Source organism: Dasypus novemcinctus, chromosome 5, assembly GCF_030445035.2.
Source record: "Dasypus novemcinctus isolate mDasNov1 chromosome 5, mDasNov1.1.hap2, whole genome shotgun sequence".
Taxonomy (NCBI): domain Eukaryota; kingdom Metazoa; phylum Chordata; class Mammalia; order Cingulata; family Dasypodidae; genus Dasypus; species Dasypus novemcinctus.
The window spans coordinates 87,858,233-87,882,827 of record NC_080677.1 but is presented as its reverse complement, the minus strand read 5'-3'; the positions used below and the strand labels follow the sequence as shown (position 1 = coordinate 87,882,827).

The window sequence follows — 24,595 nt, the reverse complement described above, 5'->3', positions numbered from 1 at the left end:
GATATCAGCCAGTATGATTCCCTAAATTGTTGAATTTATTTCTTTTAAGTTTTTCATTTACCCTTATGTCAACTCAACTTTAATCTCTGGAAAATTAAATGCATGACAATTCTAACCAGTATTTTAACTTCTTACCTACTTTTTAAATTTAATTTTATCATTAATCAGTTTTTCTTTACATGACAAATTTCACATAAAACTTAGTTGTTGGCGGCGGACTTGGCCCAGTGGTTAGAGTGTCCGTCTACCACATGGGAGATCTGCGGTTCAAATCCCGAGCCTCCCTGACCCGTGTGGAGCTGGCCCATGCGCAGAGCTGATGCGCGCAAGGAGTGCCTTGCCATGCAGGGGTGTCCCCGCGTAGGGGTGCCCCATGCACAAGGACTGTGCCCCGTAAGGAGAGCCACCCAGCAAGAAAGAAAGTGCAGCCTGCCCAGGAATGGTGCTGCACACACAGAGAGCTGATACAACAAGATGACACAATGAAAAAGAAAACACAGATTCCCGTGCCGCTGACGACAACAGAAGCAGACAAAGAAGACCCAGCAAATAGACACAGAGAACAGACAACCGAAGTGGAGGGGAGGAGAGAAATAAATAAATAGATCTTTGGGGGAAAAAAACCTTGTTTTTATTTTTTAGAAGGCACCAAGGATTAAATCTGGGACCTCATACATGGGAAGCAGGCACTCAACCAACTGATCTATACTTGCTCCCAAAACGTAGTTTTTATAATCATACATTTCAGACTAAAATTAAGTTTTTATTTAACATTTCAAGTTTTTTTCTTTTCAAATATTTTTCCCTCTTTGCACTTTAGGAATAAGGATATCCCTACATAGCTATCTCCAATCTCATTATTTTTTTCTCTGGTTTAAAATGACATGCATTACTCTCTAAATGTATAAAATGTGATTTGGGCAAATAAGGGATTAAATTAAAGGAAGAGTTTCGAGTAAAGCACTTCTGGAATGGTGGAGTAAGTATCTCTGAAAATCAATTCCTCCATAAAAGCAATGAGAAAAAAATAGTCAAAACCAACCTTTTAGAACACTGGAAATTAACCAAAGGCCTGCAACAATTTGAGGAACATTTATTCAAGAAAAAGGCTAAATTATGATAAGAACAGCAAGCCTTGTAGTGTCTTTACTTGCCCTATTCCTACTCTCCTCTTTCCAGGTTCATATTAGCCTTGAAAACCAGAGTCAAGCAGCCAATGGAGGAAGCAGAATGGGTCTGGAGCACCCTCCAAAAGCTCAAGTCTTAGAGAATTGACACTATTTAACCTGCCTGGCAGTTGCTCACTGAGATAATCCCTATCTCAGGGCACTTTGACAAAAATATTTGTGGCAATTGTTTAGCACTGCAACTGGTATTAATCTGAATTAAAATGTTTTAAGTTAAAATGTTAATTGTAATCCTCAGGGCAAGCACTTAGGAAAAAACTCAAAAAATACAGTGAAAGAAACAAGGGAATTAAAATGGTACACTAGATACTAACTAATTAGCACAAAAGAAGGCAGAAATGGAGGAGGAAATAAAAATATGTAAGACATAGAGAAAACAAATAGCAAAATGGTAGAAGTAAATCCTGTTATCAGTAATTACATTAGACATAAACATAGCGGTCCAGTTGAAAGGTGGATATTGGCAGAATGGATTTTAAAAAACCCAACGATCCTACCATATGCTGCCTACAAGACACACACTTTAGATTCAAAGTCACAAAAGTGGGTTGAAAGGAATAGCTTTAGAAATTTCAGAGTTAGAAGTGGGAAGCAGAGGGGAAAGCATAGCTGTAAGACAAGAACATACTCATTTCTTTATCCTTGTCCACTACTCATCTTCTTTGTGTTTCTATTCTTATTTATACCAAGTCGGGAGGACACAAATGTAGGCCAAAACACTGCTAACACAATATATAGCTGGAACCAAGTTGTATCTTTAATCTTTTATTATAAATGGACCTTTTCATAAACAAAAACTACTGAAGGCTAGGGGATATTTTATAAAAACTAGACCCCTCTTATCTTTGTCATTGGTTAATTTAATAAAATTTCTTGTATTAGAGAATAAGGATAGTCAAAATTGCTAAGGAGCTCACCCAACTCCCATGTGTCCCAACTTATTAGAGAATATAGATTTAGGTAGAAAAGAAGAAGAGATTACATGAGGGTCTAGAGGAACACCACCATACAATATATTCAAATGCTTAATATTATCAGTAGTTAATATCATAAGGGTAGATATTCCATCATATCAGTAGCCACATTTATTGTGAGAACTTAAGCTGCAGAAATGAAGAATACCATTTAGAGCTTCTCATATGTCAGCACTGGGGATCTCTAAGACTAATCATGTCTCTTCACTAGATTAATAATTACCTTAACCTAAAAAAAAAGATAACCTATTAAAAGGTTGTCAGAAGCAATATTGGATACATTTTCTGATAGTTGGAGGTAGATTTTCACTGATCCATCAAAACTCTCAAGCCTAGGGAAATGGATGTTGCTCAACTGATAAAGCGTCTACCTACCATATAGGAGGTCCAGGGTTCAAACCCAGGGTGTCCTGGCCTGCGTGGTGAGCTGGCCCACGTGCAGTGCTGCCGTGAACAAGGAGTGCCATGCCATGCAGGAGTGCCCCCTGCACAAGGAGTGCGCCCCGCAAGGAGAGCCACCCTGTGCAAAAAAAGCGCAGCCCACCCAAGAGTGGTGCCGCACATATGGAGAGCTGATACAGCAAGATGACTCAACAAAAAAAGAGACACAGATTCCTGGAGCTGCCAAGAATGCAAGCAGAGAAGCACACACAGCAAATGGACACAAGAGAACAGACAACGGGGCAGGGGGAGAGAAATAAATAAATCTTAAAAACAAAAACACAAACAACAAAACACAACTCTCAAGCCTAGTCCTCACTGTAATCTCCCAAAAGCCCTCTGAAATGGAAGACAGAGAAGCATAATCAATGGCCTAACACATTTTTCTCTATTGGTAACCTATCTATATAAGTCTTATCACTGGTGTTTTAAGCATTAACATCTCAACTGAAGCATTCTTTAAATTCAAATTAGTGCTCGCTTTAGCAGCACATATACTAAAATTGGAACAATACAGAGATTAGCATGGCCCCTGTGAAAGGATGATACGTTCCATATTTTTGGACTTACTGATATTATATTCATGAACTATTGTGATTAGTAATCGAAGAAAATGTGGCCTTGGTGTGGAGAAAGTGGCCATGGTGGCTGCTGGGGGTAGGGAGTGGGAGGAAGAGATGTGATGTAGAGGTGTTTTCTGGACTTGGAGTTGTCCTGGGTGGTGCTGCAGGGACAGTTACCGGACATTGTATGTCCTCCCATGGCCCACTGGGTGGACTGTGGGAGAGTGTGGGCTATGGTGTGAACCACTGACCATGAAGTGCAGCGGTGCTCAGAGATGTATTAACCAAGTGTGGCGAATGTCTCATGATGATGGAGGAAGTTGTTACTATGGGGGGAGGAGAGGGGTGAGGGGGGTGAGGGATACATGGGGACCTCATATTTTTTTAATGTAACATTAGAAAAATAAAGACAAAAAAAAAAGAAAAAAAATTCAAATTAGCAGCTACCTTTCCTTTTCAATGTTTTTCATACAGCAATGTCAGTGACTGTACTAAGCTGGATGCTACTGGAGACTGCTTTCTTTCAAATGGGCAGAAAATGAAATTTTTAGATTGTCCACTGTATGTTGAGTCACTGAAACTATTTCTAGTTCTTGGAGGTTACAACTTCATGACTTATATTTAAGTGAATGCACATGTAAACATTACAAAAACTTAAAAAAAAAGTCATTATCATTATTTAAGAGGTACCGGGTATTGAACCCAGGATCTCGGACATGGGAGGTGCTCAAGTGCTGAGCTACACCCATTCCCCAAGAGGTTGAGTGTTGGCTATTTAATTGAAAATCTTCCAATTAAAAAAAAAGTTGATGACTATTTTAAGGAGGTACTGGGGATTGAACCTGGGACCTCATACATGGGAGGCAGGAGCTCAACCACTGAGTACATTTGCTCCACTCATTCATTCATTCATTCCCACCCCCCCCTCCATTGTCTGTTCTCTGTGTCCATTTGCTGTTTTCTTCTATGTCTGTATATATTTTCATTAGGCAGCTCCAGGAATCAATCCTGGGACCTCCGGAGCAGGAGAGAGGCAATCATTCTCTTGCGCCACCTCAACTCCCTGGTTTTGCTAAGTCTCTTATTGTCTCTACTCTGTGTCTCTTTTTGTTGCATCATCTTGCTGTGTCAGCCGGCACTCCTGCACAGGGCGGCAGTCCTGTGTGGGGCAGCACTCACGTGGGCCAGCTCACCATGCAGGCCAGCTTGCTGCTTTCACCTTGGGTATCGAACCCCGGATCTCCTATATGGTAGATGGGAGTCCAATTGCTTGAGCCACAACATCTGCTTCCTCCCCCTATTTTTGATATGCAAAAGTGAAAACAACCCCAAATTGCCAAAGGTGTAGACTTACAAGTTTGTACAGACAGGTGTATCTGAAGTAGTTTGTTGCACATGGTCCTGTCAACCAATTAAAAAAGCCTATTTACAATATGCAAAATATACAAAAATATGTCTGTTTTTGGCAGCTTCTAAAATTTATTCCCCTATTCTGTTTAGAGCAAACTACAGTTCACTTTTGATGTTAGACAAAAAAAAAAAAAAAAAAATCCATATTAGAACAAAGTCTCGAGCCAGCCCAGAGAACTTAATTTATAAAATCAAGAGTTATGGACACTTTCAAATGAAAAATAGTAATATTTAAAGACACGCAAAAGGCAAACCTGTTTCCGAGGAATTCTGTATTGCAAAACATGCAAATGCCATGAAAACTACTATCATTTCTTTCTTGCTGCTGTTGTTCAAGAATTTCTTTCTGTAAAGTAGAAAAAGATTTATGATATTATCCTTCATAAAAAAAGCAGTTAGCTAATGAAAAATGTAATAGTCTGGATAGAAGGAAACTGGGATGGAAGCACAAATGAGTAAATGAAAGCTGACAATATTTCAAATTTCTCTCCTCATTCTTGTCCTTGCATTCAAACTCTAATTTTGTTCCATTAAATGCTACAGAACACTCCACGTGGGCCACCATGTAGGAAACTCAAAGTTAACAGGGTCTCACCACCATTCTTTTCCCTATCCTTCCTGCAGACTTCAGTCTTTGCCAGTGGTCCCCCATTCTTACCATCCTCCAAAATAAAATATGTGGTGGGATCTTTGACTTGCTCATTTCCTTAATTCTCAGCTTAGTTTTTAATAAAGGTCTGATAAATTATTCACTTGAACTACCTTTCATATTACTTTATTCCATCAATCCCAATGTCATCAATCAGTCCAGTTTTTAAGACACTCTGGGATTAAAAATAAGTCTCCTGGAAGATCTCCTTGATTTCAATCCCTTTTCTATTCCAATCCACCCTTCCTTCTGCTGCTAGGAAAACTTTTCTTAAACATTATTTTTATATGACTCTTTCATGTAGCAGTCGAATTCAAACAATTTTAAAATATGCTCTGGTAATATCCTACTCTAATCAGGGTGGCTCTACATGTTATGTTTCTTTAAGGTTTTTATTTCTCTCTGCATTTCCCCCCCTACAAATCTTACCTGTTCTTCAAAATTCAACTTGATTCCCATTTCTATCATGCATTCATTTCTGACTATTGTACAAGAATTAAGAACTCAAGCTCTAAAACAACAGGCAGGCCTGGATTTGAAATACGGCTTTCTACTACATATTTTTACTTAAGCTTTTTAATCTTAAGTTTTCTCACTTTAAGATGAAAATAAAAACATCTCACAGCATTAAGAGGCTTAACTCAGATAATGTAAAGAATTCAAGTTGGATATGGGTCATTAAATATCTGATATTAACTATTTAGCCCACATCAAATTTCCCTTGCTTAAGACCCATCATCTTTTGCCTGTTTTGTCTTCTGAAGGGAACTGAAAAGCTCTTTGAGGTTAAAATAAAGTCTCTATGCTACTTTTATATTGCATCTGCAAACACCTATCCAGCTCCTCTTATAACATGGAGTTCAGAATGGGAACTTCATAAAGTTATTGCTGATATTATAAACAGTATAAAAATGAGCCAGTATCTAGAACTTTAACAAATTCCATGTGGTATTTCTGACAATGCATCATCAAACATCTAGAATTATTAATCCATTCATGTAAAACAAATTAAGAAGCTATCATGATGAAAATCTATTTAATTAACTTCTGGTTTCAGCCATGATGGATAATGGTTATCAGACTGAGTCTTCCAAAAGTAAACAATTATAAAAACAAATTGCTTCAAATATCTTAACTGCTTTCAGGCATTGGATGATATATAGCAAAGCTGTTATCCTTGAGAGAAAAGAATCACACATTTCCCAACTTTGTGGGATATTCTCTAAACTGCAACATAGAAAAATTAAACCCAAACCAAAAGCAGCTACCCTACTGGGTACAGGAAACAAAGATCGGAGATCAGGATGCCGAAGGGTATGGAATTTGCATGACAAAGTTGTAAAGAGCTCAAGAGAGCTGCAGAGATGGAGCCTAAGAAAATGCATTGGGAGCCTCTTCATTTTTGGCCATATACTAAGTTGCACACATATGGGGCAGGGCTCCTGACAGAGGAGTTTCTAGGGGCGGTGAAGACTGCAGAATGGAAAGATGTTCCCGAGCACCTCAGGCTCGGCTGAAACCTTATAAAGGTCAGGCCTTAGGAGTAGGGCTACTCTAGCCCTAAACTAAGTGCTAGTCTGGGCTACCCTTAACAAAGCCTAACACCATGTCTCAACAAAACCAAGATGATTCCCCAGTAAATTAACTGTGTGCCAGAACAAAACTCAAAGTTCTTCAAAAGAAAACAATATAATCCAGACTTTAATAATATAGGATCCATGCTGCCTAGCATATGAGGAAAAATTACTAAGATATACATAAAACAGGAAAATATAACTCATAACTAGGAGGAAAAATAGGCAACAGAAACAGACTCAGAGTTGTTACAGATGATAGAATTATTAGATGAAGACTTTAAAACAGCTATAATAAAATATGGAAATAAAAGGAAAATATGGACACAATGAATGAACATATATAGGGAAGATCTTGGCAAGAGCATGAAATTAAAACAAAGAAAACCAAATGGAAATTCTAGAATGGAAAATGTATAATACCTAGAATGAAAAATTTACTGTCTGGACTTCACAGAAGACTGGAAATTGAAAAAGAAAAGGTCAGTGAACTTGAAGACAGGAAAATAGAAATTATCCAAATTGAAGTACAAAAAGAAAAAAAGTTAGGAAAAAACGAACAGCTTCAGGAATTTGTGAGGCAAAATCAAGTGGTCTACCACATGTATAATTGCAGTTACAAACGGAAAGGAGAGAGATGCTGGGGCAGAAAAAATTACTTGAATAAATAATGCTGAAAAATTTCCAAATTTGATGGAATACGTCAACCCACAGATCTAAGAAATTCAACAACCTTCAAGTAGCATAAACATGCAAACAGCCATAACACAAACTTCTGAAAACCAAAAAGAAAAATATTACAGAGACACACTATTAAGTTGATAGTGCTTTTCAAATCTATATCCTTACTGTTTTGTCTTCTTGTTCTGTCTTCTTTCCTTGCTTCTAATGTCTTTTTAAAAATTTTTTAATTTTTTATTAAAGTTGATAGATCACAAAGAATCTAATGTCTTTTTGTTACTATGTCCATTTTGTAGTCTAAATATGTTTATTAGTAGAACCTTCTCTCTTTTCTTTCTATAACTCTATAAACATATGAATAAATAAGCAAAGCCCTGTTGGCTTTTAATTCTCCAAGTACTAACAGCCTAAAATTTTAGGGTTCTATATGGGAAAAAAATGCCATGGAATTCTTCAGCGAAGGAACAGATTCAATACTTAAAAATTGCACAAATATTCACCAAGTGATTCCACAAATATTTTAGTGAGCACTTACATAGCAGCTTTTGTGGAAATAATGACATAGTTCCTGCCTTTGAGGAGCTTACATTTGAATAGGCGAAAAAGACAAGTAAGTCGATATTTATAATAGAGTAGAATAAGTTTGAAGATAGGATCATGGACAAAGTGATATAAAAGAATATAGAAGCATCTAACCCAGTTTTTTTTTTTTTTTTAATCTTTAAGGATGGAAAAAGGAAGTAGGGAAAGATTTTTCAGGTAGAAGAAATAGCATTTCAAAGGCCTATAAAAAAGAGGCCTTGGTATTAGAAGTCTACACGGTTGAGTGTGGCATAGAGAAGGCATGTATATGTGCAGTGGTGGTTTATTGACCAGAGAGGAAAAAAAAATCTTCTTTATGAATCTTAGATTCTTCTAATTCTCCCCTCTGTTGATACTGGAAAAATGAGAGGATATTTGCCTGATCCAATCAGTGCTGGGCGCTATGTCCAGGCCATGATTATTTGGAATAAGGGATTAAGTGATCTGTAACTCAATGTTTGCCATTATACTAGGGACTTGGAATAAAAAAGTGTCATCTTATTGTGTGGGGGGCATTTTCAGGATTTGGAGCTGTCCTGGGTGGTGCTGCAGGGATGGATGCTGGATGTTGTGTGTCCTGCCGTGGCCCACTGGGTGGACTCGGGGAGTGTGGACTACAGTGTGGACCACTGTCCATGTGCTGCAGCGGTGCTCCTAGATGTATTCGCCAGGTGCAGTGGATGTGCCACAATGATGGAAGAGTCTGTTGATGGGGGAAGAGGTGGAATGGATGGGGTGGGGGGGTATATGGGGACCTCATACTTTTTGAATGTAACATTTAAAAGAAAATAAAGAAAAAAAAAGTGTCATCTTGATCTCGAAGAAGTTCGCACCCTAATATGGGGAGGCACACTAGAAAAACCAAGAAATGAGTATTAAGATGAGATGATGACAGTGTGTGGTTGGAGAGCAAAAGGATAAATGGCTATTCTTAATTTGTGAAGCACAAACAGGTGGTGGTGAAATGAATTCCAGAGTAGAAGCAGGTGAAAAGAGGTCTTGATGAAACAAAAAAGGCACTTTTAAGGGAACTGAAAAGTTTGGTATACTTGGAGCCTAAAGTACAAGGACTATGTATAGTGAGAATGTGGAGAAGTTAGCAGAAACTCTGTGGTGGATGGGTTGGTAGGCTATTCAGACTTTATTCTGCAGGTCAGCAACACTCAAACATTCTGGTCTGAGGATCTCTTTAATACTCGTAAAAACTGAGGACCTATAAGGGGCTGTTTTCAAAACCTACCAATCCAACTTAGAAGAATTGCACTCGTACATTTTTGCAAATCTCTCTAATGTCTGGTATTATAGAAGACAGCTCCTCATGTTTGCTTCTCTGTTCATTGTTTTGCAATAGATTGTTGTGGTTGAAGTAGAGGAAGAAAATCTGGGCTCTCACAGATACACAGCTGGTAAAGGGAGGAGAATTTTAGTAGTTTTTTTAATTTAAAAAAGTATTGAGGGCGGCGGACTTGGCCCAGTAGTTAGGGCATCCGTCTACCACATGGGAGGTCCGCGGTTCAAACCCCGGGCCTCCTTGACCCGTGTGGAGCTGGCCCATGTGCAGTGCTGATGCGCGCAAGGAGTGCCTTACCATGCAGGGGTGTCCCCGCATAGGAGTGTGCCCTGTAAAAAGAGCCGCCCAGCGCGAAAGAAAGTGCAGCCTGCCCAGAAATGGTGCCGCACACACGGAGAGCTGACACAAGATGACGTAACAAAAAAAGAAATACAGATTCCTGTGCCGATGACAACAACAGAAGAGGACAAAGAAGACGCAGCAAATAGACACAGAGAACAGACAACTGCGGGGGGAGGGGGGAGGGGAGAGAAATAAATAAATAAATCTTAAAAAAAAAAGTATTGAAGGGAGCGGATGTGGGTTAAGTGGTTGAGTGTCTGCTTCTCACATTGGAGGTCCTGGGTATTGTTCCTGTTGCCTCCTAAAAACAAAAACAAGAACAAAAAACAAGCAAATAAATGAAAAAACCAACTCAGGGGACTGATGTGGCTCAGTGGTTGAGTGCTGGCTCCCTACATACAAGGTCCTGGGTTTAAGCCTCAGCCCTGGTACCTTAAAAAAAAAATTATTGAAGTATATCATTCACACATGAACATACATTAACTTTAATATCCTTTTCAAATAATTGTACATATATTTTGATACTACATCGAAAGGTGACAAGTATGGTTCCTTAAAGTTTGGATGCCATGTGAAATTTGAAATAATATCAATAAACTCCATACAAAATCCACTGGTCTGGGAAGTGGCTGTGGCTCAATCCACTGGGCTCCTGTCTACCATATGGGAGGCTCTGGGTTCACATCCTGGGGCCTCCTTGTGAAGGCAAGCTGGCCGGTGCCTGCGGAGAGCTGGTGCATCAAGATGACCCAACAAAGGGAGACAAATAGACACAGAAGAACGTACAGCAAATGGACACAGAGAGCAGACAGCAAGCAAGCTGCAAGGGGGGGTGGTGGGAATAAATAAATAAAAAATAATTTTAAAAAAATCCACTGGTCTACAACTTTGACTGGATCTTTTATATATATGTATGCTTTAATAATCTTATACATTGGTCAACTGGAAAATATTGGTACATTGAGTTATGTAGATCTTCTAAATGTTGGCATTTCAATACACAATATAAAAAACACATTCAGGGAAGCAGATGTGGCTCAAGTGATTGGGCTCCTGCCCACTACATGGGAGGTCCCTGGTTCAGTTCCTGGTGTCTTCTAAAGAATATAGTGAATGGTGCGACGGGCAGGTGTAGCAAGCTGATGCAAGAGATAAAGGAAGAAAAACATAATGAGACACAATAAAGCAGGGAATGGAGGTTCTCAGTGCCTCCTAAAGAAGATGAGCAAGACAGAGAGCTGCGAGATGGCAGATGTAGCAAGCTGATGCAACAAGAGACACAAGATGAAATTCACATAATGAGACACAACAAAGCAGGAAACCAAGGTGGCTCAAGCAATTAGGCGCCTCTCTCTGAAGACAAATATACACAGCAAGTGCAAACGACAAGGGGGTGAGGAGAAATAAATAAAATAAACCTTTAAAAACAGCAGCAACAACAACAAAACACACACTCAATAGTCACCTATTCTGATCTTATTGGGGAAATCTTTACTGGAAAGTTGTCAAGGTCAAAGTGATGGATATAAGTTTTCTAAAGCCTACTTCTGGCTTGAAAGCTTGAATTTGATCACTGACAACAAATATTGTCAGTTGTTTTCCTAGAGGTGACAGACTCACTTTCTCCATTTCCAAGATAGTGTCTAATACCCATTCTTCATCTATCAGTCATTCCTTTAAGAAAAAAACATGGTGCTCCTCAAACAAAAGCAGCTAATTCAGCTTATGACTCAAATAGTCACATTAGTGGTTTTTCCTTAAGACAAACATTGGGATTTGATATATAGTTGAAGTGCTTTATGAACACTTCCCATTTTGTCTCACATAATGTTAAAAAGATGTATACTCAAGGGTCAAGATTTTTAAAAATTAATTAATTTTACTCTTCCATCAAGAATATTCTTAAAGGGAGTGGATGTGGCTCAAGTGGCTAAGTGCCTGCTTGCCTCATGGAAAGCCCCAGATTTGGTTTCCAGTGCCTCCTAAAAAACAAACAATGAGTAAGACAAACAAAAAACCAATTCCGGGGAGACAATGTGGGTCAGCGGCTGAGTGCCCGCTTCCTACATACGAGGTCCCAGGTTCAATCCTCAGCCCCCGGTACCTAAAAAATATATATATATATTCTTAAGTAAAATTGACCTCTCTCTTTTACTGTAAGAACGTATCAGTGAAGACTACTATGATTACTAGAACAGTTTGATGCCATTGCTTTGATCCTTGCTAAGGTGCCAGCAGTTTCACCCAGCATTGCGTCTGGACCTTTGGTGCAAATGTCAACACAGAGAACAAAGGAAAATGTCTTACTATTACTGTAAGAACAGTTTTAACCACAGGGACTCCTGTAAAGATCTCAGGGTCTGTCTTAGTTTGTCTGAGCTGCTATCACAAATACCACAAGCTGGTTTGGCTTAAACAATGGGAATTTATTGGCTCAGGTTTTGAGGCTAGAAAACTAAAATCAAGGTGCAGCAAGGTGATGCTTTCTCTCCAAAGTCTGTAGTGTTCTGTTGCAGGCTGCTGGCAAACTTTGGGATTCCTTGGCTTATCTCTGGCTCCCATCACAGGGTGATTCCTCTCCTTTCCAGTTCTACAACTTCTAAGGTCTCTCTATAAGGCCTCTAGTAATCTGGATTAAGGTTTAGTTCTCTACTCCTTAACTAAAAAACATCTTCAAAGGGACTACTTACAATGGGTCCATACCTATAGGGATGAGGATTAAGATTGTGTATTTTTTGGGGGTACATAATTCAATTTACCACAGGGACCCCAAGTGGTCAACAGTTCAGAACTACTGCTGTATATAATGAGAAACCATAGAAGAATTTTAAGCAATGAAATAACATGACACTGTCTATTGTTTAGAAGATTACTTGGGCAGCAATGTAAACAAGGCTTGGAGGGCTATGGAACTGAGGCTGGAGGGCTGGTAGATGGGTTCTCTGCTGGTGAGTTGTTTATAAAAAGGCATATAATGTGGGAGGAGTAGAGGGTATGGGGAGTGGGGTAAATGAGAACCTATTTTTTAATGTAAAATTTTGTATGATCTATGCATCTTTAAAAAATAATTTAAAAAAAAAGGGGGGGGGGAAGGCATATAGCAAATATAAACAAACACCCTTTTAGTTCATGAATGGTTGGGGCTGTAGTAGATTGAATTACGTATCCCAATTTAAACATGTTCTTAATCTGAATCCACAACCCTGTGGGTTTGAACCCACTAAAAATAGGATTTCTTAAGATGTTATTTTTAGTTAAGGTATGGCCCAACTGAAAGAGGACAGCTTTTGATCCAGATTACTGGAGGCCTTATCAAGAGACTCAGAAAGTCACAGAAGGGAGAATGGAGAGACATCACCAAATGACAGAAACTCCAAGGGTTGCAGGCAGCAGCACCAGAATACTATAGTCTTTGGGGAGAAAGCAAGGCTTGCTGATATGTGGACTTCTGGCCTCAAAAACGTGAGCTAATAAATTCTTGTTGTTCAAGCCAATATAAATTTGTGGTATTTGTAATAGTGGCTTAGGCAAACGAAGACAAGGCTTTATGCTGGTAGTTCACAGATAAATGCAAGAGAAATAAAAGGGATAAAATGAATGTATCAGATAATCTTAATTGCTGTTTCCAAATTTATGTAAGTGAACTTTACATAAAACTGATAATAACATTTTTTTTAAAAAAGCAGGTATTAGAAAAAGAAAACTAAACTTTATAAACACACGATATAACTTGAAAAAAAAAATTTCAGAACCCTATGACAACTCTGTTAGCAGAAAAACCAAATATCCAGCAGATAAAGCTCTTAATAAAAAGATCAAGATTGTTAATACTATGCTGCAGTTATGGATGTACATGTCTTCTCCCTGCCTTGCTCTTGTTTTCAGCCTGTAAGAGTTGTTAATGCTCCTTAAAAATTATTCTGGTTCATATTCCTCATGATGGTGATGATACCATGCAAATATTTCTTTGCTTTTGACAAGCATAAAGGATGTGTGAATCTAAACCTGAGTGATATTAAGCCACCTAAGGTTTGCTTAGGTTAAGTTTACGTTGTTTATCAGTTGACACAGAATTCCCTAAGCTTAAAATGTAGACAGTTGAGGTTGTATATGAAGTAGTTCTCCTCAGAAAAGCCTAATTTATACTTTGGTAGATTAGATGCAGCATAGGATAGAAAGGGCAATAAAGCAAGGAGCCACCTTAACAGCAAATAACTAAACCATGCTGTTCTTCTGTTCTTTGGTTTTGGAGCTCCTTCCCTGCAGAAGTGACATGGTACTGCGGATTCTCAGCTAGCTTATCTGCACTATCTACAACCACACCAACAAGAAAGACAAGGGTTCTGCCATAGCCAAGTCATCCCTGATACTGCAGACTCAGCAAAAAATCCTTTAATTTTTACCTAAGTTCATTCTTTGAAGATCTTCTCTTTTGTCTATTGGCCATACTCTTCAAACCCTTTGCAGGTCTTCTTTCGAAGGGAGCTATTTAAATCATTTGTTGCTTTACGTTTGCTGTTTATTTCAATTCACTTGCATAAGGTTTTTCTCATTTTAATATCTTCAATGTGAGGATGGGCCTTATAATTGGGAATATTGAACATGGGGAATTTGTAGTTTATCTTTAGCTAGACTGTTCCATTTGTTGAATTTCAACTTATGTTCTTGCAACACCTCAGTCCTGTGGTTGTAATGTGAATACTCTGCCTATTTCTTCTTGGCTATTTTCCCAATGTCTTCCCATTAATATATTCTATTTCTACTTACTAAACCTAACCTTTCTATTCTAATAAGATTTCTTTTCTGATCAATACTATTAAGTACTGGCTTTTCAGAACATGAAAGCTGAAAGGGACCTCATGAAACTAACTACTAATTCCCTATAAAAAGATGCAGGGGTGTCCCCCGCGTAGGGGAGCCCCGCGCAAGGAGTGCACCCGTAAGGAGAGCCGCCCAGCGCGAAAGAAAGTGCAGCCTGCCCAGGGTGGCGGTGCACACACTTCCCGTGCCGCTGACTACAACAGAAGCAGACAAAGAAAGAAGACGCACCAAAAAGACACAGAAAACAGACAAACGGGGGAGGGGAGGGGAATTAAATAAATAAAAATAAATCTTTAAAAAAATATATATATATTAAAAAAAAAAAAGATATTAGGGTAACTTGTTCAAAGCTACATAGGTACTTGGTGGCAAAACTGTTCACAGCTGTTGATCAGTATTAGTGAGGAAGATATTGAATAGAAGCTACTTGAACAGTCAAGAAATAACAAAGTTTTTTTTCTTGCTCTTTCCCCTCCAACCCTTCCTGTCTACTCTTTCTTTTCTCCTTCTCTTTCCTCTTCTTCCTGTCTCCTTCCCCTCTTCCCTTCTTTCCTTAATTTGTAAAGTTTGGTATCTGATACGATTAATTGTAGCTTATGTTTGAAGTCACTTATACATGCAAAAAATATGATAATATCTATAGAAAGCACAAAGATGTGCAAATCAAAATCCCACCAGCTTTTTAGTTTTATTTAAAAAACAATCTCATGCTGGGCAGATAAATTAGTTTCTATTCATGGATTTATAGAATAGAAGGATAAAAAGAATATTGTAGATGCTGTATGTTTGAATTTGTCAAAGCAGCTGATGAAATCAGATAAAATTTTCATGGCAAAATAGGCTCAAATGAAAATCATACTTGTAAGACCATGAGATCAGCTTATGTATAGGCAAAGAAATACAATAAGCTGTATGTTTGTCTAATTGCTAAAAAATGTCAAGTATGGTCCCAAAGGGGTCAGAGCTTAGTCTTTCATCTTTATTCATAAACTGAAAGCACAGGAAACAATGAAAGAGCAGATGATATTTAATATAGTCATAGAGAATTGATGTATAGGTCGGAAAAGTTAGTTAGGTTATAAATTACAAAAATCAGCCAATTTAGGAAAGAGCAATTTAGAAAATGTCAATCTAGTTAAGAATTTGTATACTTCAAAGCTAAAAACTCATGCTTAGAATGACAAAAACAATGGAAAAGCTTGGATAAACAAAAAGAAGCAAAACTAAAACTGATGTTATTAACTATAGATATCAAAAACATTTCATGGGAACCAATGTGCCTCAGTGGTTGAGAGCTGGCCTCCTACATATGAGGTCCCAGGTTCAATCCCCAGCCACATTACCACCAAAAAAAAAAATCCTACATATTGACAAGTAACATATTACTGTAGGGTATACAGGTTGATAAGGTATATGAGTGATTATCTGAGTAAATAACACATGCCTAAGGTTCCTTCCTAATCTAGTCCAAAAGCAGCAGCAGCATAGCAGAATGTGCTAGGAATTCTCAGTCTAGGAGTCAGCAGTGCTTTTCCAATAGAGAACACAACAATTTCCCTTCTAAAGTTATACCAATGGCCCAAAGTTCCTACACAAATGCAGCAGAATTTTCTGTCTCCTGCTATTTATTTCTAAAATCAAGGCTTATCTCTGAAGTTTGGGATTATTTTATTTATACCACCATCTTATTCTAGTAAGAGTTTAAACCAGATGAATATGGAGAGACACACACAGAGAAAGAAAGCCTTAAGAGCAGACAGAAAGTCAGAGGAAGCCAGAAGCTGAAAACAACAAAACCCAGAAGAAATGGGAGACCAGTAGATGCTAGATGGGCCTTGCCATGTGAGAGAGGAGTCTAAGATCATCAGCAGCCAGTCTTGGGGTAAAAGTATCACCTGATGATTCCTTGATTTGGACATTTCTCTCAGCCTTGAAACTCTAAGCTTATAATGTAATAAATCCCCATTGTAAAAGTCAACTCATTTCTAGTATATTGTATTTTGGCAGCCTAGCAGACTAAAACATCATCTTTTAGAAGAAAGAAAGAGCCATCAGCATGGTATGGCTCAATACAGCATTGCTTGCCTGAGGAAGTATTTTCCTGGATAAGCCCAAGGTCAGATACAGCTCTATGTTTCTCTAAAGGGAGAGGAAACCCTGAAAACACATTATCTCTAAGTTTTCAAAGAAAATTTAAGAAGGAAGCAGAGGCCCAAATGAATGAGAAAGTCCTATTACTTACCTAGGATCATGAGTAAGAAATCAGATTTTCTTAAAAAGATCTCTTAGGGAAGTGGACTTGGCCCAGTGGCTAGGGCATCCGCCTACCACACGGGAGATCCACGGTTCAAATCCTGGGCCTCCTTGACCCGTGTGGAGCTGGCCCATGCACAGTGCTGATGCACGCAAGGAGTGCCCTGCCACGCAGGGGTGTCCCAGTGTAGGGGAGCCCCACGCACAAGGAGTGCGCCCTGTAAGGAGAGCTGCCCAGCGCGAAAGAAAGTGCAGCCTGCCCAGGAATGGCGCTGCCCACACGGAGAGCTGACGCAACAAGATGATGCAGCAAAAAGAAACACAGATTCCTGTGCCGCTGACAAGAACAGAAGCGGACAAAGACGACGCAGCAAATAGACACAGAGAACAGACAACTGGGGTGGGGGGAGGGGAGAGAAATAAATAAATAAGTAAATCTTAAAAAAAAATCTCTTAGCAATGAAAATAAAGCAGTATTTATTTACATATGTATTTTTGGGTTGTTCACACATTTTTAGTAAATAAAATTTTAATTCTACCAAATGTCAACTTAGAAAATACCAGATTTGTTTAGAGGAGGAAGATCAAATTTGATAAAGGATCCTGATCTACTGGAAAGAGAATGGCGCATGAGGGTAGAAAATCAGAGTTTGAGTTGCTTCTCTTCTTATTTAATATGGCCTATAACCATGGTCTTTTTTACATCTCCTAACAGCTTTGACTTTGCTTTTCCATCTATAAAGAGATAAGACCGCTTTACTAATTTCATAGTGCCCAAGCATATAGAAAATAACATGTAAATTATAGACAACTATAAATTCTTGCTGAAGGAGTTCAAAGCGTTAAGTCTTATGATTCAGATTAGCTTTACTTCACATTAGGTTTACTTTTGTTTCCCAAATGAAAACACTAACTTGAAAGTTAAAGTCACTCAATGGTCATTCTAGTTAACTTGATCTGTTACATTCAATGGAAAACATTATCTTACTCAAAATGTCTTTGTGTTCCAGAAGCATTTCCAAAGCATTCATTTGCCAGTAGCACCATTCTAGTGGCATCTGTAGTTAATCAAGATACAGTATTAGGATTTGTATTGTGCTACAAAATTAGGGGTTATGCAAGAAAGGAATAAATGTAAATTGTTTTATTTTGAGGTAACTGTTATAAAATAATTAGATCCTTCACTAAAAGTCTCTAAAATCTACAAAGAAAATTGGTAAAAGGAAAAAATACCTCCTCAGTAAGATATATGTAATAATATTTTGTTGCTGTTTTATTGTGGAAGAGATGGAATATATGAAGTAGCATTAAAAGCAAACCACTATTTCTTCCCAGAGGATCAATTTGCTGAGTTAAACTTCCATAAAATGTTTATTGTCACGAAAGACCTCCCAAACTGACATTTATAATAATAGTGATTTTTGAAAAAATAATCTTCCACTCATTTGAATGGATGTTTCTCCTTTTCCTAATTTAATTAAAAGTTAAATCTTGCTACTGAGAACTTATGAATGTCACATGTCTTCTCCTGTAAGCAAATGGAAAAACAATTATTTTTTAAAGATTTCACAAGTGCAGCCTTCTTGTGTTTAAAATGTCTGTCTCGGCTATTTTATATCTCTTTTTTTAAATCAGGGAGATCTGACTACTATAGAAATACCTACTTGATAGTATTCTATGAGCAGGGCTCAGAGAAGATTCAAAAGTGATTTAGACATTTCAACCCTTAAGGGGTATCTAATACAATAAGGAAGAGAGATTTTTAAAACTGTAATACAAAAGCCAAATAAAGTTACAGTGTTAATAGAGCTTAAAAAGAGGTTATTAATTTTGACTGGTAGAATCTGGCAAGTTTTATGGACAATTTGTCATTTGAGCAATACCTTGAGGGGTATGTATTTACAGAGGTGGGGGAGGTGGGGCTGGTATCCCTGGTTGATGAAGCAGAGTCCTGAAAGTACCTAACATACTTGAGTTAAGGTGAGATAAGTGTGTTTACTAGAGCATAAACTCCACAAGGGTAGACTGTTGCCTATTTCATTCTCTGCTGTTATCAACAGTATTTAGACCAATGTCTTGTAAAAATAAATATTTGTTGAAGAAATGAATGAACTGGATATTGGGAAGTTGAAAGAAGGGGAAAAAGCACTACGGATATAGTTTGCAACTAGAAAAGCTTAAGAATATGTAGATGATAAAGAACCATTGCAGGTTTTTGCAGAGAATAAAATGATCTGCCACAGACCTTAATATTAAAATTCTAGATGGAATGTCAGTTGGAGAGGTGAGAGTCCACAGACAAGATAAGATAAAAGGCACTAGGATTGCAAAGAAGGTTATGAATATGGGACGCAGTGGTGGAAGTCACAGGACTTGACAAATGACTTAGGTATAGGGGTAAATGATTCTAGAAATTTCCAGACTGAGTGCAAGGGAATGGTGGTACCATTATAATTTAAAAAGGAGAACAGGTTCTGCAAATTTGTTAGGGAAAATATACACTCAGTTTTATTATGCACATTAAACTACAGGTGTTGCCTGGAAATTCAAGCTTAATGCATGGAAATTTTTATTTGGGTTTGAGAGGTGAGCCAGGAAGAAAGCTGTAGATAGATACATTCAATCAACAGATATTTACTCTGTGCTAGCACTAGAATTTAAGCCATCAGCGTAGCACTGGTAGCTATGGGAGTGCATATGCTGGATGGGGTAAGACCTTGGAAGACATATATAGTTAAGAAGAGAGAAGAAGGAAAACAGCTACTGGAGAAGATTAAATTAGACTGATCAGAAATAGGAGAACAATGCACAAAGATCAAAGGAAAACTTTTAATGAAGGAAGCTCAAGGGAGGAAGGTGTGCAAGCTATTCAAACCCTCAGGAATCTTTCCTAATTCTGTAGTTTCCTTCAGAATATAGATGAGAAAATTCAAAGACATGTCAAATAGGAATCAAGCTCTTTAAAGGAAAACTAGGAGTGCATGCAAATCTCATAAATGTCAAGGAAACTGAGACCTAGAAGAAAATAGAAAAAAAAATGTGGCTCTAGCCTTAAATCTGCTACTGAAATGTTATGTGACTTTATGTGGTCCGTTTAGACCCTATGTGCCTCAAACTACTTACCTAGAAACAGAGATTTAAAAAAAAGGGGAGGGGTGGTTCGGGGAAAAAGGTTAACATGAATTTTGTAGTATACTGAATCTTATGAAGGATGTTGAAGTAAAAGACATTTCCTGTCCTCAAAGAAGTTACAAAGTCATTTATGAACTGAGAGCCAACCAGATAAAGGTATTTCAACCACATCTTTATCTAGAGTTCCAAACGAGAAAAGAAATATCAAACACTGATATAAAAGCAAGTCATATCAATACAGACCAGGAAGGAAAATGCCCACTGATATTTTAGTAAGAGGGTTCTCCCTGATGGACTTGAGATCCTACTGATGCTGAAGTGAGTTTATTTCAAACATGGAGTGGGGATTATATTTCCATTGCCATAAAGCAATTTGATTGGTTTAAATTACATTCTTCAGAAGCTAGACTGAAATTCTGATTAATAAAGGGGAATTGTTTGATAAAATATAATTAATAGCAACATAAGGGAAAAACCAACCAAACTGGTAGAGCTGGGGACTACATAAACCTCTGTGTGTATGATTCCCATAGAAATAGTTCTTAGAAGGAGAATATGGACCAAGAACATAAACAACTTTTAGAGTTCCAATATATGATGACAAAGGACCTTTGGGAAACATTACCCCAGTTCACTCATAAAAGAAGCTAAAAGAGTGTTTGTTTCTTAATAGTCTTGCCACCATTCAGTATTATTTTTAAATCTTTGTTAACTTGACAGAAGAAAAAAGTTATGCTATTTTTGTTGAAAGTTCTTTTTTTTTGTGACCATTTGTACATCTTTCTGGAACTGCTTGTTCCTGATCTGTAGAGCTCTTCATGTAAAATAGTCATCCTGTAACCACTGCCAACTCCCAAATGAGGACCACCCACACCAACCTCATGCTTCTACACTACACAGCATAAAACTGCTGACTGAAAATTCAACCTTACTGCTGCTTGGCAAATATTTTTTTTTTTAAGATTAATTTTTATTTATTTTTCTCCCTTCCCACACTCCCCTGCCCCGGTTGTTTGCTTTCTGTGTCCGTTCACTGTGTATTCTTCTGTGATGGCTTATGCCCCTATCAGTGGCACTGGGATCTGTGTTTCTTTTTGTTGCATCATCTTGTTGTGTCAGCTCTCCATGTGCGTGGCACCATTCTTGGGCAGGCTGCACTTTCTTTCATGCTGGGTGGTTCTCCTTATAGGGCATACTCCTTGCACGTGGGGCTTTTTGCTTGTTGTTGACCCTCTAGTTATGATTCCCAATGGCAGGCTATCAGTAAACCTGCTCTACTTTCCCTAAACTCCAATCCTAGTCTGAATCCCTTCCTCACAAAGATGTGCCAAACTATAAGTACTGAGGATGGAGAAATTTGCAGTGCCGAGAATGGTATTAGGCATGTGGGAGTTTGAATAAATAACTACTAGACTGGAATGGTAGGGCTTACAAAGGAATGTACCAGGCACATTTGGTTTAAAAGAGTTCTGCTTCTCATGTGATCCTGGGCAAATTAATCTTTCTATGTCACAATTTCCTTATCAACAGAATGGCATTTAAAAGCCACTTCATAGGGTTGTTATGAAGCAAGAAGCCAATGCAAGGTATAACAAGTAGCTGGCACTCAATCATTGTTAATGGCTTTCTACAGCACCTAGTTGGTCTGCTTTTTCCCAGGATTTGCAAGCTTTAAATGGATTTTTATACAGCCACATTTACCATCCTTTCTTCATGCCACTCTCATGGCAATGAGCAGACATTAATGAGTCTTTACTGTTGCAAAGTCAATGTTCCTAACACCAAAGGATTTTTGCAATTTAGCTCTACCTTACCTCTTCAAATCTCTCATAGTTGCCCCCATAAAAAAACTGTCAACTCAGCTAGACTACCTTATTTAACTTTACTAAATATGCTTTGACTGTTTGGCTCCATATGCATTTTTCCTCTCTACTTACCTGAATCCTTTTCATTGTTAGGACACAGCATTATTATTGTTACTTGTATTATTGGCTAACATTTATTGATGTGCCAGGTGCTGTTTTAAGTGTATTACATGCATTATTTCACGTAACGTTCACAAAGCCTACAAGATAGATTCTAACATCTCCATTATGACCAAGATGAGAAAATGTATGGCCCTAAGTCTATCTACAGACATAAAGATTCTGAGGACTGAGGAACAGCAATGGCTGAAGTAATAGGGTGTAAATTCTTAGGAAGAAAGGCTTGATGGTACTAGGACTATGTTAGGATTATCTTAGCTTGATCATTCTTGACTAAGGCTATAGTGAGCATGAATGAAAAAAAATGAAATTAACAATTATGAGTAAGTACAAGCAAACAAATTCATAAATTCTGAGAATAAATTCAGCCCATTTTGCAGATTTCAAGACACTGCTTTAGGAAGAGAAAAGAAATTCAGTAAGTCCTGATCTTTCACTGGATTTGCTATTACAGTAAAAGCATCATTTTTCATATGTATAAATCAATATCTGGCAATACTGTTTCCCCTTACTAGGAGCAATAATCATTTGGAACATTGATTTGACACTCTCAAATCATATGACTTTGGTAGATTCATTTTCTTCCTCCTAGATCTCTTGAGGATTTAAGCAAAAACATTAAAGTCACAGCTTTCTCTCATAACTTACATAGCCAAGACGAAAAATATAAAGAAAACTTGTAAGAAACCACTAGAGGAAGAGCAAGTCGATCTCAATTAATAATGATTACATTACAAATAATAGCAAACTGCATACTTTTAAACTAAATTATTAACTTAAAACTCATCTTCTGATTAATTTATGAAAATAAAATTTTCACACTTGCTATACTGTTATCTTTTTTTTAAAGATTAAAGATGCTGAAGTTTACAAATTAGCTAACTTATGGTTAAACATGAAAATGAGAAAGGCTACTATGTTATTCAAACCATATGTTCAATTCATAAAGGGGAATAAAAGAAACGCTGGTGCATAGCACATTCCAGTGAAGATGGGGGAAAAAGCTTAATCAACGCAACTTAATTCAATTTTAGCTGAGGGCATTTTTTTTCACAGCTGTTGATCTCTAGCATGTGTCAGACAGCTAAAATTATACTAAAACATATAAGCTCTATTGTTATTTTAGAGATAACCCAGGAAGCAAAACAAAGCCAAAACTTCTCTCTGTATTATAAATGAGAGACACTTCAATCTTCGGTCAAGCATATACTTTTTTTCTTTTAAGATCTTTATGTGTTACGTTCTCTTTTGTGTAAATTCGATAATTTCCATAATCAAAAGTAAAAAAACCCCAAAAAACCAATAACAAAAATTATTTTTATGTATTTCCAACACTGTCCACCCTTTAAAACAATACTTACCAGCTTCTGTTTCTGAAGCTCTTCTCTAAGAACTCTATCTTCTGGCAAAACGTCACATAACAAAAAATAATTGTCTTGTTCTTCTGTTAAGAGATTAGGAAAATAAAAGGAAAAAGGAGGTATTTATCATCTTTTCCAGAAGGATTTAATCTTTTTTTCCCCTTTTTTGTATGTATATTAGGATTCTTCCATTATATGGTAATGTTTTAGTTTTGTACAAGTCAGGCAAAATAAACACTGAAATTTCATTTTAGCTATTATGAGAGAGAGGACAACTCTAATTTTTAAAAAAATTAATTAATTTATTTTAATGTTATATTAAAAAAATATGAGGTCCCCATAGAGCCTCCACTCCCCTCATCCCACTCCTCCCACATCAACCTCTTTCATCATCGGGGCATATTCATTGCATTTGGTGAATACATTTTGGAGCACTGCTGTACCAGATGAATAGTGGTTTATACTGTAGTTTACACTCTCACCCAGTCCACCTAGTGGGCCATGGCAGGACCTACAATATCCAGCAACTATCCCTGGAATACCACTCAGGACAACTCTAAGTCCTGAAAATGCCTCCACATCATATCTCTTCTTCCCTCTCCTTACCCTCAGCAACTACTATGGCCACTTTCTCCACATTAATGCTACATTTACTTCCATTACTAATCACAATAGTTCCAGAATAGAATATCAGTAAGTCCACTCTAATCCATACTCTATTCCTCCATCCTGTGGACCCTGGGATGGTTATGTCCACTCCACCTCTATATTGAGAGGGGGCTTAGATTCCACATGGATGATGCATGCAACTCTCCTGCTTGCAGTTGTAGGCACTCTTAGCTCCCTGGTGTGGTAGTTGACCTTCTTCACCTCCCTGTTAGCTGGCTGGAGTAAGTTCATTAAACCAGAGGGTAGGAGACAACTCTAATTTAAGACTGTAAGATTATTTCTTTAAATTCTTGGAGTACAGGCAAAAGATGGTAGCCAAGATGGACACTTACCAAATGGAGCTGTGGAATTGATCCTTATCACACTACAAAAATCTGTGATGGGCTGCTCAGTGAACCTTTTCCTCCAATAGAAAATATACCTTAGAACAATAAAAAAGGAAGGATAGTGAGACGTCTCAACACAGGACTTTTTTTAGGATGGCAGGATTTTATAAAAAGTATTTCATTATCCCAAAGCAACAAATCAAATATTGACTGAAAATTGCTAGAAAGGTTATGAAGGAGAGACAGTAGAGCACTGTATAAATCTGAAATAAGTATTTAATAAAATGAAATTACCCTGTAAAAGCATGGAAATGATTACACTTTACTATCCCTGATTAAATAACAGACATATGG

At 37.7% G+C, this 24,595-nt stretch overlaps 1 protein-coding gene and 1 non-coding gene across 3 annotated transcripts in view; one reads left to right on the top strand and one right to left on the bottom strand.

The window, feature by feature from the left end:
• Positions 1 to 24,595, bottom strand: part of ZNF277 (zinc finger protein 277) — a 134,377-nt gene that overhangs the window by 23,932 nt on the left and 85,850 nt on the right. For both annotated transcript variants that reach the window (XM_012526391.4, XM_058297215.2), the window contains exons 3-5: positions 24,248 to 24,336; positions 23,247 to 23,329; positions 4,830 to 4,921 (exon numbers count right to left, since the gene is read on the bottom strand). In XM_012526391.4, coding sequence (XP_012381845.2) covers positions 4,830 to 4,921; positions 23,247 to 23,329; positions 24,248 to 24,336 — 264 coding nt within the window. The remainder of the gene's footprint in view (positions 1 to 4,829; positions 4,922 to 23,246; positions 23,330 to 24,247; positions 24,337 to 24,595) is intronic.
• Positions 3,076 to 3,180, top strand: LOC111764892 (U6 spliceosomal RNA). Its single transcript, XR_002797382.2, has one exon. It is a non-coding gene; the product is annotated as a U6 spliceosomal RNA (small nuclear RNA).